This window comes from Ambystoma mexicanum, chromosome 12 (assembly GCF_040938575.1).
Source record: "Ambystoma mexicanum isolate Mex_15411 chromosome 12, UKY_AmexF1_1, whole genome shotgun sequence".
Taxonomy (NCBI): domain Eukaryota; kingdom Metazoa; phylum Chordata; class Amphibia; order Caudata; family Ambystomatidae; genus Ambystoma; species Ambystoma mexicanum.
In genome coordinates this window covers 409,216,472-409,234,454 of record NC_090936.1, presented here as the reverse complement: position 1 = coordinate 409,234,454, position 17,983 = coordinate 409,216,472, and the positions used below count along the sequence as shown (strand labels likewise).

General features: G+C 47.9%; 1 protein-coding gene across 13 annotated transcripts in view; it reads left to right on the top strand.

Annotated features, from left to right (window-relative positions):
• Positions 1-17,983, top strand: part of CAPRIN2 (caprin family member 2) — a 2,777,496-nt gene that overhangs the window by 965,710 nt on the left and 1,793,803 nt on the right. For all 13 annotated transcript variants that reach the window (XM_069628538.1, XM_069628546.1, XM_069628537.1 and 10 more), the window contains one exon: positions 5,436-5,810. In XM_069628538.1, the coding sequence (XP_069484639.1) occupies positions 5,436-5,810 (375 nt within the window). The remainder of the gene's footprint in view (positions 1-5,435; positions 5,811-17,983) is intronic.

The window sequence follows — 17,983 nt, the reverse complement described above, 5'->3', positions numbered from 1 at the left end:
CGTTCTATGGGTAATTATTTCCACAGGCACTATTTTCTAGGAACTGCTAGGCGTAGTGAGGATCTCAGTGGTCCTCCGTGGTCGAGGCTTGTAAACATGTGGTTACTGTTTACAATTTCAGGATGTTTCTAGGAAGAAATCTGTGTGGATGTTCGCACAGAGATGAGCTGGACGAGTGTGTTCCTTGCTCGAGAGGTATGTGCTATGCTGCTAGGCCCCCACCGAGCCGTGGAGTGACTCCGCACCTGTTTTTAAACAATGGCATATATGCAACAAGACCCTCTTCTTCAAAGAGGTATGACTGCCCTCTGGTGTTGCATGAATACAGCAGTTGTAAAGGATTTTTCTGTAATTTCTTTAGGATCGCCCTTAACCATATAACAAACCTGAGAGCGTTTACCCTTTTCCTGTTCTGTTTCACAGGACTATTTGGTGTTTTTTCAGGGACCACAGGAATTTATCTCCCCTGAGATAATACATTAGTTCGGGCTTTCACAACCGGGATCTGCACTTTGTAGGCAGCATATCCCAGGCGCAACAGATCAACTTCAAATCCCATCTGTGGTGTGCCCCAGGGATCTAACCTCTCTCCCTGGCTGTTCAACCAGTACTTGGCACTTCTTGCCCACCGCATCGCCGCTCTCTGCCCCAATTTTCAGTGCTTTGCGGATGATACCCAGCTCATTTTCAGGCTACCCCGGCTTCCTCTTCTCCTTCCCTCATCTCTGACTGTCTTTCTGCTATCCAGGAAAGGTGTAATGCCAATGACCTCTGCCTTAATGCCAGTAAGACTGAGATTCTACTCATCGGCACACCCAATCCCTCCTTCCCTGAAGCTCTCTGGCCAGCCTCTCTTGGCCCTCTTCCTGCTCCTACCGGCCAGGCTAAAAATCTTGGTCATCTTTGACTTCACACTTTCTCATCACATATCTGACGTCTCTAAGAAGTCACACTACCAGCTTCACCTCCTCAGATGTATCCTTCCTTTCCTCTCCTTCCCCCAGAAGCTCACTGTCTCCAGAGCCCTGGTTCTCTCAAAGCTAGAATACTGTAACAGCCTCTATCTGAATCTGCCTACCTCTACTCTCTGCCCTTTGTAACTCATCCAGAACAGGACTGCGAGACTTGTCCTTGGCCTCAAGCCCAGGGACCGTATCTCTCCAGGACTGAAATCACTACACTGGCTCCCAGTGGCTGCGAGGATTAAGTTCGAAACCCTCTGCATTGTCCACAAGGCCTTCTGGGGCCTCGGGCCAACATACCTTAAACTCTTTCTTCCTAAATATCTTCCTTCTCGAGCTCTTCGCTCATCCACCTCCAACTCCCTCAGGGTCAGCCCTTCTCCAAGCAACAAGTTGGGGTAGATCCCTCTCCGCTGCAGGGGCCTCCCTCTGGAACAGCCTACCAGCCTCCCTGAAACTTGAAGAGAACAATCTCCGGTTCCGGAAGCACCTCAAAACCTTCCTCTTTGCCTCCGCTTTCTCTCCCCCGCTCCCCTGTTAATATTACTGAAACTGCACAGAATCTGCATCAGGGCCACTCACCTACCCCGGTCCGTGGCCCTGCCACTCTCCCCTGCACTACCTACCTGGCAACCCCTGCACTGTGGGACTGGCTCTGTATCCCTACAGCCCCTCCTCCCAGCACTTATCTGCACTGATCTTGCACTTGCCACCAGCTGGCCCTTATTTATTTTTTCTACTAAACCTGTACTGCACTTCTCCTCTCCCTTTTCCCCCTTGCACTTTTCCCTTCCCACCCCACCCTGCACTTGCACGATCTGAATGACACCTGGCCTAGTAGGATCGTTGTCTGTCTCCCCTTGTTCTCTCCCCCCCCCACCTCGTCGTGCCTTGAAACACTTGTGTATAGGCGCGTTATAAATGCCATATCATATAGTTTAGCGTTGATTCAACTTCAAAACATATATTAGTAGTGTATTGGTTTGTAATCTCTAGCTGATCGACCAACCTTATGTCTTTTGATGTAATTACCCTTACGGGCACAATGGTTTGAAAAATGCACAAAACCGCTGCCCGATTTTACGGGGAAGACGGTTTGTCCTTGTGTACCTGGGTGAGTTGCAAGGCGGGCATCATTCCATTGGTAGTATCCCCATGTGTACTACCAATGGACTCTCCTACACTAGGATTTTTAACCACCCATGCATCAGGTATGGTTGTTTGTGTGGATACAAGGGGACCGTTTTTTGATAGACGCTGCAATGTTTTCTTGCTTCTGGACTTGATTACTAATAACAGGGGAACAAGTAAGGACGGGTGTATGGACAGTAAGGACAGGTGTATGGACAATTTCGTTACCCACATCAATGGAGCTTATCTTTGGAACCTCGTTTGGGGGATTTATTTCTACTGATGCCTGATAATCATTAGCTGGATGTTCGGGGACAGATTCTTTAATTCTCCCGCTGTGCGTTACCTTCTTGGACAGCATTTTCCCCAACAAGAGTGCATTTATTCCTTTTCACAGTTCTGTTGCTATACATAAATACATGGTATACACGTGGCTGTTTCCTTTTTTCCGGAATCACATTTTTTTCACCCCTCCCTCACATTCATCACCTTTCTTGTCGTACATGCTTCTTCAATAGGTAGAACATGTTCAGAGCGTCGCTTGCTTTCACACACATTACAACGGGACTCATTTTTGAGTAGATTCACAATGATTGCACATCAATTTTTGTTTCAAGATGGACACATTTCTCAAGCAACTTTGATAGCAAGTTTTCTAAAGCATTGAACATATCATCTGAATTCATGCTAGTATCCAAATCAATCAGATCATTCTCACAAAATCCTTTGCCATGATCTGTTACAATATTCCTGGACAGCACTGCTGAGTCAGACTTAATGGACAGCTCATTTGATTTGAAACTGGACACCGGCGGTACCGTAATATCGTATAACTCAGTACTCTTACAGACTGACTCAGCTTTAAAGTCATGTAATGCGTCAGTCGCTGACGATTGGGCCAACTTATTAGGAGGGGTATTGTATATAGGAGTTGGTACTGGCTCAGAGAGGGACATTTCAGGGTAATTTCCCATACACTCTGGATCAAGTTCTTCGAGCTCGGTGTTGGATGTGTCAATCACACTTTTAGCAGTGCAAGTATACTCTCGGTGAATCAGCGCATCAGTACGGCCAATTGTGTTGAACTGGCCATAACATTCCATAGCGCACACAACACTTGTTTTTAAGGACTTGTTTGTCATGGTAGGCATACAATTTACTGCCTTAGGGTCAAGGTTACTAGCTATGATGCTTGGTGCAGCAGTTTCAACAATTCGATCAACCTCCACACTTTCAGACATGGTATTCACTTGGCCACATAAAACGTTGCACAACAATTTAGTGCTTACGCATCCCAACTCACTTGCCAGTTCTGATGCAAGGTCAGTGGATGCCATGTCTAAAGAGTCACTGTTACCAATTTCATGCGTCAGTCCTTCAGCTGGTAATTTACCAAAGTAATCAGTAATCGGATTACCTTGTGCTTACACTTTTTTTGGGATGTGACATTATTTTAGGCAAACCAATCCGTTGCTACTTATTTATTGTAGTCATCATTAATACCCATGTTGCCCACCGTAACTCCCGCATGGAAAATAACAGAGAAAATAATTTAACACTTGGCACAGGAAACAGAGCCTATAAGCAGGCACGTCTGGAAAAGATATTCCAATCCTATTGCATAAATCTACTGCTTGAGCAACACAGCAACACAGCCTCAATATGGCAACAGATGTTACTATATACAACACGCTGTACGAACGAACACTCAAAGGTTTAACTTGGCACTACAATTGCTGTCAAACATGTCAGATAAGCACACTTATTATGCGTCTAGGACGACTTGCTTTCAATTGAACATTGATAACAGAACACGGCACCCCTGACCAACACAGATGGACATAGGTGGGACACTGCTAGCACTGAGATGGATCTTCACAGCAGTGGACTGTATTTGAAGCAAAGCTGCTCGCGTACTCGCACGCCAGCAGCAGAACAGCAAAACAGCCACTTCCGAGCCATATTACTTTCGTCACTTGGAAAGTGGCATTCTGGGTGGCTATGTCTAAACCATATACAGACCTTCCCATGGACAAAGTTGCCCTACAGACGCTGGTGGATGGTCTTTTCACATCAACCAATACCCTTTTTATTCTGCTCTCAATGCACAGAGGCAGAGAGGGTGTTGCATAGGAGTTAGATTCGAAGGGCTGTTATGTTCTATGTTCAGAAAACAAATGACTTCAAAAAGGATGTGTTTTTTAGTGATGTTTGGAGGTTTGCATCTAGTTACCAATGCTTCAAATGTATCTATTGCTTGCTGCTTAGTGGCCTGTATTGGAGGTATATGCTCTAAGCAATCCTTCCTTGAAGGGCATTCACTCATGCAGTCAGGGTGAAGGTTCTTCAGTGGTATTCCAGAGAAGGGACCCATTGGTCCTTGCAAAAAGGGCAAATTTCCTACTACATTCACATTCTGCAGACACTTCTATGAACGCCAGCTCAAGCACACACTCTAGTTTTGGGCAGTCAGTCCAGGCCAATCTTTGCTTGAATAGTTCCTTCATCCCTAGGAGATATGCTTGGTATTCACCCTTAAACTTGGAAGAAAGGGATGAAATGGATTAAAGTTACTCAACGTAGTGACTACTGTACTCCTAGTCTATAGTTCCTGTCCTTTTTTTATGTCCCACCCTCCTAGGCTATCCTATCTGAAACCGGGATAAAAGGGCACAGACTGACTGGCATTGCGGTGTGCGGGACTAGCGCATGTCAATGCCACTCCCTGCACATGCGCAAATTGCAATGCTTTTTGAGGACAATTCCCTTTGGGCGGCCACCCATATGTCTGGAGGAAACTGGACTATTAACTGGGAGTGCAGTAGTCACTACGGTTGCTAACTTTTCCATCCACCTTCCCTCGCCCTTCTGCGAATTGTTCTCAAATCTGAACGAAGCAAACCACGTGGAACTGCCCAATATTGACCCCACAAATCCTGTCCTCCTTAAAAATGTTGCACACTTGCACATATTCATTGGGCATTGAGTTTTCAGAGTGCTTTCAAGGCATTCAGATCTGTTTTCTCTACATTTCATGCTACCATTTAGCAAGTTATTATTTTAATGAGTGATTTCAGGAAAGGGAGGCAGTTTGCTCTTGTAGTATTGCACTACGTGTACCTGATCTCATTCAGTCAGTTGAATACAAACAGTATAATGCATAAGGTCACTAGACTATTTAAAATATTTGTTTCATAAACCTTTAACAGTACAAATTTGCATTGGGGAGTGAAACATGAGGGCTATATTCTCCTATTGTGCTCGGAGTTGTGTGTCTATATATATATATGCTATACTAATTGTTATTCTAGCAAAATCTAACTTGTTAAAATATTGTTTCAGTTTCTAAATCGACGATATTTGCCAGAAGCAGACTATGTTAAGAACGATCTTGTCAAGACAAAACCATGGGTCTCTGAATACATTGGAAAGCCTCAGCCTCCCCAGTCTTGGAACAAAAATGCTGATTGCAAAGCAGATGAACCAAAGATGTTGCAGCCCCCACCACCAGCTCAAACTACACCAAAGCCAAAAAGGCCCTCTAATTTCATTCCAAAGGAACAGCCTTGTGAAGTATGTGTTGACATAAAACTACCTTCACCGCTTCAAGGCCAACAGTCATCAGTGCAAGCTCAGCAAGTACCAAAGCAGCGTGGAATAGTGACTCTCCTACCAAAGGAAAGCCTAAGGCAAAATGTTGAGCTTCCACCCAAAGAGGTATGGATGTTTACTACAGTTTATAGTTGGCCATTGTTTATGATCTGCAGTGATTACACTGCATGCTTTCAACATGTTGTGTTTACTTCATTAGCACCAATGTACATTGGACTGAAAGATGAGTTTTAAACATCACTGTCAAATGAGTTACTTTTTTTCAGCACAGCCCACACTAATGTTGCACATATTACTGTCATTTAACTTGGCACTGTGTGCTGCCGTGCTGGTCTGAGGTTTGAAGTGACTATCCAACATCCTGCCCATCCTGGGGTTCTTGTCTAAAGAGGAGTTGGCTGGCAGAGACTGTTGGGACAGTTTGGGCAGCCTGAGGGGGGAAGCACGGGACTGCTAATGTAGGCCGTGTTGCATTTTCCAGAACATTTTCAGCAATATTACAACTGTTGAATGAGTGGATACTGACAAATAGAAAGGCCAGGATCTCTAATAATGCAACAACATTGACTGCATTTGGGTGTCTGGAAGGAATGAGGCAATTAGAGTGGTGTGCAGAAGTGTTAAACTTATTGGGCCATCTATTGTGATATAGTTAGTAGTTTTTGGGACATGGCAAAATTGCTGCTGTTTAACGGATGAATTTGACAGTACTGAGAATACTTAAAACCAGATGGTCTTAATGGGCAGTAAGTAAGAGGTTCAGACAGAAGATTGAAGTTAGTTGATATGAAAATGCATAAAAGGGTTCAGTGGTGGAAATTAACATGTCATTCTTGATGGATATGCAGACCCATTAGGACAATTGGACACGTTTATAATGGTTGAAGGGTAAGCCAAGTGACTCTGACAGCTGGTATCCAAGCATGAGAAATAGTTGAAATGTACACGGAATGCAGGTTTTTTTCCCCAGAGGTTTTTAGTGAAAATTTTCATAGTGCCCCATCTCTGTTAGAAGACACAGTGCATGCGCCATTTGATAGGTGATTGATGTACCTAGCAGTAAATATTTCCAATCATTGTAGATTCTGCACTTTTGTAATGCTTAGTCAGAGTAATATTTGTCGAAGTGCTATACGATCAGTAGACTTGGGTTGTAATTGATACTGACTACATTGCTAAACTAGTTCATGAATGTTAACTTTTTCAAAAGTAGATCTAGGCAAGACACTCTACCTGGTATAATGGTCCCACTTCGACTTGCTCTCATCCAGCCTACACTAATTAGTTCTTCTGGTCAACGAATCCTTGTTTTTTTTTTTTTTACTCCTTCCTTTTCAATCGAAAAGCGTACCAAAGTAATTGCGTAATCAGAACCTAGCCTCTTACATTAATATTGTGTCTGAGGCACTATCCACGAATGATCAACATGGGGCTCCCCATGGTGTTGCTGCCCATAACAGCAGATAAGTTACTTACAGTGGCAGAATGTGTACAGCTAGTCCGTATTATTTGGAATGCACCAAAGTCCTGCTGTTTGCTTAATCTTATCTGTGTAGCATAGCTGCATCAGGAAGAAATAGCATGGTTGTTTTATGTATGCAGAGTATCCCATTGCCTTGCTCTACACGGTCTGATCGGAATCATTGGAATTTGTATGCCTTGAATTCCTAGAGACTAAGACTTAACATTGAAACCTGAAGTTAACTCAGTAGTATAGAAATGTTTCTCCCACCTACGCGCCATTTGGCTGATCCTGCCTTTTCCCACACACATTTGCCATTCTCACTTGTCATGTCACGAATAAGACTCTGTATTGTTCAGAGCAAATCACAGCCCAGAAGCAGAATTCCTGCATGGAAAAGTCCATTGACGGACCAATAGCTATGACTTCCTTCTAAGGCCCAAATGTTGTTCGAAAAAGAAATGGTGGACATGCCTTTTCCTTATAAACAAATAAGAGACAAGAGGGGATATTTAACTGGACCTCTCCAAACAATCCCTCACATTGAAATTTGGTACATACAATCTGTTTGGATGGTCCTCTGTCTTCTCAGGCCCACCGTATGGCTGATGGATAGTTTTTGACATATTTATATCCTCCCTATCTTTTTTCAATAACCCACACAAGTTTCAGCATTTATCGAAAAATCAATTTTTTATTAATGTTAAAACCAAATATTCTTCTAGAAACATTCATTTTTGCTTAAATTGATTGAGCAAACTCAGAATCTGTATCATTAGTTTTTGATCTCCACTACCTATCAATAGTACATTAACCATGTAGTTTTGACTCTTTGGAGAAAGACCTTAACATTGACAAAACAATCAAAATTCTTCAATAGTGTGGGTTTCCATTAATCTACTTGATCATCCTCTTCTCTATTCAACCATTCATCCCAACATGATTCATTCATTCTTTCACATACTGTATACAGGAAATTCTTCAGGGGTATACAGTTCAATCAAAATCAATCAACATTTAACGTTCTGTTCTTTAATTGGCAGAGCACTGATAGTGGTTGTTCAGTTCTCCAGCATGGGGTCTGGCATGGATTCACATGCTCATGAATAATCCCCGTCGTCCGGCTGGGAATCCTCGGTAAAGAAAAAACCAGTATCAGTTTCGTTTCTGATCTGTCGTTCGTAGTAATAACCAATCACTGGTCTCTGCGTCATACTGACCACAGCCAATGACTGCCCTCTACCTAAGCACCGCCTCTGGCAGCCATCTTCAGATTTTTACCGCACGTTCATGTGTTGGGATCCTCGTGCTATTGCTCTCGAGCGTTAGTGCTATTTTTCGCGCTTTTTCACAAAAAAACTTCGATTCTTTCGGTCAAAAGAGCCTCAAGCTCCACCGATCCTACATCCGATCAACGGGGACCCGTGTCGGATTCGTCTGTGCCCCTCAAGGGTGAAGATTTCGTCGAGCTACACTTCGGAGGACTCCAGAAGCTTCTCAGGCCCGGTCTCGGAGATGGCCCAGGAGAAGGGAAGCTCGACGCCCGGAAAGCTGTTCAGGGTCTGCCCTGGATGCCAGCTGCAGAACGTCTTTAAGGAGGACGAACACTCTTTCTGCCTTTACTGCCTTCATGAGGACAAAACGCACGTGGAGAAGGACTGCGCGTTTTGCGGCAACATGTCGGAACGGACCATGAAGGACCGTCATCAACGTCTCGCCAACTGGCTGGAGGGTAAGAGCCCGTCTGGCGAGAAGAAGAAGAAATCCGAGCGGTCTTCTAAGACCTTTGAGGGCGCCCCGGCGACGGGGGCCCAACATAAGGCCAAGCACCGCGAGTCCGCTGGCACCGGGAGCGCCGAACGGTCGGCCTCTACGGGCGCCAGGCAGGGCGCACCCTCCCCGGCACCATCAACCACGAGCCAACGCTCTGGGTCGGGTAAGAGGAAGGCCGAGCACCCGGCGAAGCTCCTGGAGAGGCCCCGGTCGAGCTCTAAGGCAGAGGAGGAGCGTGGCAGTGCCCCCTCCCTCAAGGATAAGGCGGTGAGCGCACCTAAGGTGGTGAAGGCCTTGATCCATCCGACCAAGCCCTCTATCGAAACGGTCGCGGCGGCCCTGGCTCAGCCTGTGGAGGCTGCACCAGTGGTAGCGACCTCAGGGCCCAGAATCTCCCTGCCTCCTCGGAGGGAGTCTTCTTTTGTGCCCATCGATAGGACCCCCGTGAAACTCTCCGTGGGGAAGAAGGGGGGGCAGGGCGTCGTCGTAGATTCGGCCTCAACCTCAGAAGAGGAGCTGATCGAGGTCTTAAGCCACGGCCTAGGCGTGGAACAAGGCCAGCCCGTCGGAATGGACCCCGACGCAGGTGACGACGACATCGTCGAGGATACCGACGGGGCCCCTGCTCGCCCGTCGGATTCCCCTCTGCCAGCGCCGCAAGACAACTCGGCGGCCATTTTGTTGGCCATTCAGTCCTTATGCACCGAGATAAGGACGAGGCTACCGTTACCGACGGAGGAACCTCTCCCGTCGGGGGATCCGGGACCTTCTGGTGTTCCCCCTACCAAGAAAAGAAGGATCCATCCACCACCTCCCTTTCAACCGTCGCGCCCCGTCCAGCCCTCCTCCCCGTCCACCCGAGGGGATGATACGGGGACTGACACGGCAGCGACGGGTACGGACGACGAGGCATACGACGAGGATTTTCCGTCGTCGCCTCCCACCAGGGCTTCTCCGCCCGACGAGATCGGATCTTTCCACTCCATGATCTCCAGGGCTTCCGAGCTTTTCCAACTCTGCCCTGAGGAGAAGAAAAAGGAAGGCTTCCTTTATCAGCGGCGCGAGGCCAAGAGGAAGACGGTCCTCGCAGTGCCTCTGTTGGACGACATTTGGGATGAGGGCCTTTCCCTCCTCAAGAACCCTTCCACGACGCCAGCTAGAAGAGACCAGTACGAGAAAAAGTACCGGGTCCCGGACACGGCCCCCCTATGCCTCCGGGCGCAGCCTACCCCGGACTCCGTCGTCTCCGCGGCAGCCAGGAAGAAAGCGGGGGGGGGTGCGGCCTCCACATCGACTTCCCCGCCGGACGGCGAGGGAAAGAAATTGGATGCTATGGGACGTAGAGTCATCTCGTCGGCAGCGACGACGATTAAAGCGGCCAACGCCTTGGCTATCGTGGCCCGCTACGACAGGGAGCTCTGGTACAAGATAGCTCCCCTGCTGGATTTTCTGCCGGACGACAAGAGGGCGGAGGCCCTTGAGATCCTGCAGGAAGGTGAAGTGGCTTCGGACCACGCCATCACCGTGGCGACGGACATCGCCGACACTGGGTTCCGCCAGCTGGGCAACGGCGTTTGCCTTCGACGTCGTGGATGGCTCAAAGCTACGGACTTTCGGCAGGACGTCCAGACCAGAGTCCTGGACATGCCCTTCGACGGGAACAACCTGTTTGGGAAGACAGTGGACGATTCCCTTCAGGCCATCAAGGCGGATACTGAGACGGCCCGGGCCCTTGGAGTCCTGCAGCAACGACGGACGCCCTTTCGGAGCGGTGGAGGCAAGGGCGCCTCCAAAGGTTCCGGCGGCGGTTTCGCTTCCTACCGTCAAGCGGCCCGCTCGTCGTCGCAAGAGGCCTACAGAGGACGAGGCAAGTCTAGCGGACCCCGCCGTCGTCGCCAAAGAAGTCAAGGCGGCAAGGCCGCGTCCAAGCAGGATTGAACCGGCCGTGGGGTCGGGCCCCCACCGAAGCACCCCGGTGGGAGGCCGGCTGGCGGGCTTCGTCAGCGTGTGGGAGTCCATCTCCACCGACCGTTGGGTGCTGGACGCCCTGGCCCGGGGCCACGCGCTCGAGTTTCAAAGAAGGTGCCCGCGCGTCCCCCCCGTGGCCAGGAAAGAACTTCACGTCCCTCAACTTCTCCTGGAGGTAAAGGCGATGCTCAGAAAGGGCGCCATCGAACTCGTCCCAAAGAGGCTTCGGGGCTCCGGAGTCTACTCGCGATACTTCCTCGTGAAGAAGAAGACGGGAGGATGGCGCCCCATCCTAGACCTGCGACGGCTGAACAAGTTCATCAAGGCGCAGAAGTTCCGGATGGTCACCCTCCAGCACGTCCTGGGTCAACTGGAGGAAGGAGACTTCCTATCGTCGTTGGATTTGGAGGATGCCTACTTCCACATTCCCATCCTAAAGGGGCACCGAAAATTCCTCAGGTTCGTGGTCCAAGGGCGTCATTACCAGTTCAAAGCCCTTCCCTTCGGACTACGGTCGGCACCCAGGGTATTCACCAAGTGCCTCGCACCGGTGGCGGCGCAGCTGCGCCGCGAGGGGATTCACGTCTACCCCTACCTGGACGACTGGCTCATCCGCGCCAAGACGAGGGAGCTCGCCGTGGTCCACACGGCAAGGACCGTCCAACTCCTCACGGACCTGGGATTCTCCGTGAACTACGCCAAATCCCACCTGGTGCCCGCGCAAGTCGCACTGTTTCTGGGAGCGAGGCTCGACACAGTGTCCCTTCTGGCCTCCCCGTCGGAGGAGAGGACCAGGACCATCTTGGGCAAGGTGCAACGGATGTTGGTGGCCGACGCGGCCAAAGTGAGGTCCATCAAGTCCCTCCTCGGGATGATGTCTTCCTGCATCTACCTCATTCCCATGTGCAGGCTCCGGATGCGCCCGTTGCAAGAATTCCTGGATGCGCGCTGGATCCAGACGACGGGCAGCTTCGAGGAAAGGATCAAGCTCGACGAGAGTTTCCGACGAGCGATACGGTGGTGGGGCACCCGTGCGCATCTGACGGCGGGCATGGACTTCCAGACCCCAGCCCACCAGGAGACTGTGACCACGGATGCCTCCCTGGAAGGGTGGGGAGCGCACACCGAAAATCTGCACGCAAGGGGACTCTGGCTCCCGACGGAGAAGTCCCTGCATATCAACGTCCTGGAGCTCTGTGCAGTGTTTTGGGCCCTCAGGTCCTTCCTTCCGTCCCTGAAGGGCAAGGTGGTGAGGATCTTCACCGACAACACCACCACCATGTTTTACATCAGGAAACAGGGCGGAACCAGGTCCCCAGCGCTGTCCAAGGAGGCGCAGGACCTGTGGCATTGGGCCGTCGCCCAAGGGATTTTTCTGGTGCCGTTTCATCTGGCAGGGATAAAAAACACCATCGCCGACTCACTCAGCAGGGAGCTGCGCTCGTGCCACGAGTGGGAACTACGGCAGGATCTGGTGGATCGCCTCTTCCGACGGTGGGGCACACCCCAGATCGACCTGTTCGCGACGGCGACGAACACCAAGTGCCGGAGGTTCGCCAGCAGGTTTCCCCAGACGAGGAGCATGGGCGATGCTTTCTCGTTCCCCTGGGAGGGCCTGTTCCTCTACGCGTTCCCTCCCTTGCCTCTGCTAATCCGGCTCGTCAACCAGCTCAAGAGGTCACGGTGCAGGATGATCCTCGTCGCACCTGCGTGGCCGAGGCAGATATGGTTCCCGGACCTTCTGGACTTGTCAGCGTTCCCGCCGATCAAGCTGCCGGCGGACGCGGATCTACTCTCCAGGGAAGGAGGCGCCATCCTCCACCACGACCCGGAGTCGCTGAACTTGCAGGCCTGGCTCCTGCAGCGCTAGAGTTTGGAGGATACGACATACCGGCCGATTGCAGAGAGGTTCTTGCAAAGGCCAGGGCGTCCTCGACTCTTAAATGCTACGGACACAAATGGAAGAGGTTCTCTGTCTGGTGCCACGCACAGAAGATTAACCCTCTACGGATTACGGCTCCCCAAGTACTGCCGTACCTGCTGACGCTGGCCAAAGCTGGTCTGGCACACGCGTCCATCAAGATTCATCTTGCTGCGATCTCCCGATACACCAGAACCACGGGGCGGACGTCCTTGTGGTCTCATCGTCTGGTGAAAGAGTTCATGAAGGGACTGTTCAGATCGTTCCCGCCGGTGAAGGCTCCGGCCCCGGCGTGGGAGCTCAACGTGGTGCTGACCAAGCTCATGGGACCTCCGTTCGAGCCTCTGCACTCGGCCCCGTTGAAGTTTCTATCGTGGAAAACAGCTTTTCTTGTGGCCATCACCTCCGCACGACGAGTGGGAGAGATCCAGGCCCTTTCCTGCAAGGCCCCGTACTTGACTTTCCACGACACGAGGGTAGTGCTCAGGACGCACCCCTCCTTCATGCCCAAGGTACCGTCGGACTTCCATCTCAACGAACCCTTGGTGTTACCGGTGTTCTTCCCGTCGCCTTCGTCGCCGGCTGAGAGGACTTTGCACTCGCTGGATGTAGCTAGAGCGCTGAAGTTCTACGTGGACCGCACGAAGGGTTTTCGGAAGACGTCACAACTCTTTGAACTTTGGACCTGTCAATCAGGGGAAGGCTCTCTCGAAGGCTTCCATCTCCAGATGGCTCTCCGGCTGTATCATGTGCTGTCACCGGTTGGCAAACCGACCGCTGCCTGGCCGTCCGAGAGCCCATTCCACCAGAGCGATCGCAGCTACCACGGCGTTCCTATCTGGTGTGCCCCTGCTGGACATATGCAGGGCTGCTACGTGGAGGTCGACGCACACCTTCACAAAATTCTACTGCGTCGACCGGGATTCCAGGGAGGAGTCCAGGGTCGGCCAAGCAGTGCTGCGCAACCTGTTCGCCTGAGGTGAGCCTGGTGAGGAGGTAAGATGCTTAATGTTGAGTTGATGTGATGCTTAATGTTGAGCCTTTGCCACCTCCCGTGGTTGTGCATGTGTGTACTGCTATGTATTCTTTATTCATGAGCATGTGAATCCATGCCAGACCCCATGCTGGAGAAGGAACAAGTTACTTACCTGTAACTGTTGTTCTCCAGCATGGGTCTGGCATGGATTCACATGCGAACCCTCCCGCCTACCCCTCTGCGGCTCTTCACTTGGTCATACTGCCACTTCACATGCTTCCAAATCTGAAGATGGCTGCCAGAGGCGGTGCTTAGGTAGAGGGCAGTCATTGGCTGTGGTCAGTATGACGCAGAGACCAGTGATTGGTTATTACTACGAAAGACAGATCAGAAACGAAACTGATACTGGTTTTTTCTTTACCGAGGATTCCCAGCCTGACGACGGGGAATATTCATGAGCATGTGAATACATGCCAGACCCATGCTGGAGAACAACAGTTACAGGTAAGTAACTTGTTCCTTCCTCACTATTCATAATTTATCATCAGTCATGGTGTATACCTGAAAAGGAGAGGATAAAGCATGGTTTCATATTAGCCATGCTTATTACAGATTAATTATAATTCTCCGTTCTTTTAATCAAACGGCAAGATTAATTCCCTTCATTTTTGACCACTTTTGTGTGAGTACTCCATTTCTGACGTGACACTGCTATTAATTTAGCAGTTTTAACGCTTCATGTGGAGCTCTAAACATCAGCAGCTTAAAAAGGCAACAAGTTTCTAGACTCATTCATGGGGCAGTTGGGTGGAGAGTGGTGGGCCACATTGCTCATTGTGCATCCTCCTTGCATATTCTTTTTACAATACCCACTGTTAGTAATTTATCCAGTGTTTTATAAAAATGCTCACGATCTCTGTAGGTTTCGTGGAGCATTGATCACTTATTCTCCAGATATTAGGATCTCGAGTTTACACTGTCCCGGAGCTTATTACCTCAGGGTTGTCACGTGTTATCGGTTGGTCAGCATGGCAAAAGAAAAGTTTCTTCTTTCAGAAAAAATGTCCTAACAACCTTGTCTTACTTCTGTCAGGTTTCTTTTACTCTTGTTGCGTTGTAACTCACCTTAGCAAAATTTGAGCACCAATCCATTCGTTATCGCTGATTCGTGATCTTTTGTTTTTATTTTCTCTATGGCGCTAAATCGGGCTCGCTAATCCACACCAGGATTAGCACTAGATTTCTGTCGGGTGAAAAAACAGAAAACACGTCCTTTTTCATATATTACAAAAATAGGTCCCGCCTCACTACCTTGTGCATATCTTTTTAATCATATTTCAAGGCCCTTACCTTAATTTGCTGCATATATCCAAGGATCTTGATGCCCTTTTTATTACTTTCATCTCTGTTCTTACATGTTATCACACGCTCACTGCTAGCCCGCGCGCTGTGGCTATAGAATAATCTACATAAACAGTCTGCCGCAAACTTCAGGTGAGTATCATCTTTTGTTTGCCCAATTACGGATCCTCTGCATGTGACACTCAAGCGTCCTCCTATATTTCCCTCGTCCTCCTACATTTCCCTAGAGACTTAGAGTTACGTTCGTATTACACATCCGTAGTAACATTCTGCTCTCGCTTTTGAGGTGCTTTACTGTAGTGTTTGCTTTGATTCACGTTTCTATGGTAACTTGCTGCCGGGTAAGTCACATTGTGTTCTAAACACTACTTTGTATGGAAACCGTAATGGCAATGCATACGGAAGTCTCCTATCTTAATTTCAATGTTGCAGGGCATGCATATCCACAAAAACCTTTCTATTGACATAGATTGCAACATTTGTTTATCCTTGTTCAAAATGTTGGATTCATCTGATTCTTGCTAGACTTGCATTCCTGAAATTAGTTTAGCTTCTTTACAGTTGTCTCTACTGCTCTCAGCATTTGGATTTCAATTGGGATCCTGTTGAAATACTTTAGATTGTTAAATTAATTTCAAGAGAGGATTACGCCATCTATGATTTCACAGCTGCTCAATCTCAAGCAATTATGGCAATGGAAAGTTTTTCGGAAACTACAAATTCCCCTTAATTTCTTATCCTGATCTATCATTCAAATCAGATTTCCATACTTTTCAAGAGAAAGATTATTTCTTTTTTCACCAGTCTTTTTGTCTGTATTGACATAATTACCTGATTTTATTTGGTATATTACTGTATGGGTTTTGTTTTTTTTATGCAGCTCTTGTGCTCTGTGATCCGTGTCCTGATTTTTCTTTGTCTTACCAACATAGATCTTTTTACAGGGACATCATATGGCATACACCACAATGTTTGAGTTGCGGTACGTCAGCGCTTCTGTCTCCATGCTTTGAGTCCTAGATCTATCTCTGTGCTCTTTTTGGTCTGTCCACAACGGGCACAATTTCTGCAAGGGTAATGTCCTTTTTGGTGCCTTCATCTCCAAACTTTGTTAAAGTTAATTGTTTTTGTTTTGGAATGCCATTGCGCATGAACTGATCTTTAATAGTTTTGCTTCTTCTATATGCAATCACAGGTCTTTCTATTGGACATTTCCCTTTTTCCGTTATCTTCCAATTTCGGTTTACAATCTTTAATTTGACAGGTGACTGTGTTAACAAACACTATACTCTCCCCTTCCTCCCAGGTGCTCGCTTCTGATGTTCTAAAAGAGTGTTGCGGTTGTTACTTGCTAGCTTTAGCTGTTAATTTGCATGGATAACCTCTTGCATGTAGATTTTCTCGCAATTTGAAGGATTCATTTCTGTTTTTTATTTTTTTTTTTTATAGATGTTCCTTTTCAGTCAAGAACTGTCCCAGGGGCAAATTATCCTGTACGAGTCTTGGGTGGAAACTATTGTAGTGCAACAGTTTGTCTGTTGGTTTCTTAAATGGCTTAACAAACTGTTTGCCACTTTCTACATCCCCTTTGATTGTAATATCCAGGTAATTTATTTTGGTTCTGTGATTTGTAAAATGTGGCTGCCTCTCTGGTAAATTAATCCAGGTAAAGAAAGTTAATTTTTCTTCTTTGCTAGAACAAAGATGCCATCTATCCAACGTCGCCATAAAAGAAAATGTTTTTTAAAGGGATTAGTTTCCTTATATATGACGTTCTGTTCAAAGTTAAGGTTCACAATGCTTGGGGCCAGAGCGGCCCCCATTGCAGTGCCCTGGATCTGTTTAAAGCATTTTCTATTGAAATGGATACGCCTTTTCCAGTTCCTTAACAAAACTCGTAACTCCTCAATAGAATGCACATAAGAGGAACCCCTGACATTAGAGAAAGCAGTGAAAATATGGCTTTTTAACACTTTGAGCGAACTCATCAAGCCTTGGTCCATTGCTGAAGAGAGACCAAACTTTGTTGGCCACAGCGCCATGGGTTTGGTTACACAAGCTACGTGTGACTGAGGATTGCCTTTTTCTCCCCACTAACCCGAACTAAAACACTCCACATACAGACAGACTATGCCATACTTGCAGTGCATTTAGACTACCCTTCCACACCCCCTGCACCAAACCAAACTCCACACGTTTTGCACCACTTGAGCACAAGGCTTCCCATATGGACTCTAGTGCCTACATGCCCACCAACCCATACCATACCATCTAGAAGCAAACAGACATGGTCACTGTTTTTTCTGAACTGCAGCTACAACCCCTTCAGTATAAGAACTTGTGCGCTCTCCCTATCCTCCCACTAACTATCTTAATGTGCAGATCTACCAGATCTTGTGGAGACCATGTACATGGCAGCAGTGTGCAGTATAAATCCCAATAAACTTGACCGAACATAACGGTTTGTCTATTTTGTACCAATTTGATCAGATGGTGATTTTTGTCCCATTAACCTTTTACTCTGTAGACTGCTCTACCACTCAAGTTCTTGTAGGTATATACTTTGTTCAGCTTCGAAGTCTGTACTTACCAGAGGTATATTGACCTGGAATACATTGACCCCTTATATGGTCGGAAGAGGGAAATTAAGCTTAGCCATTAATAATCCGGTGAGAGATGATTTAATCGGTGACTGCTTGAAATTGTCTACTGGCGCTGACTATATTGGCAATGGACTGCTCAAGTGCGGAATAGCATATGTCGATCTAATTAGTATGGCTTACGAGAAATCTTTATGCTTTTGCTTCAGATTAGGG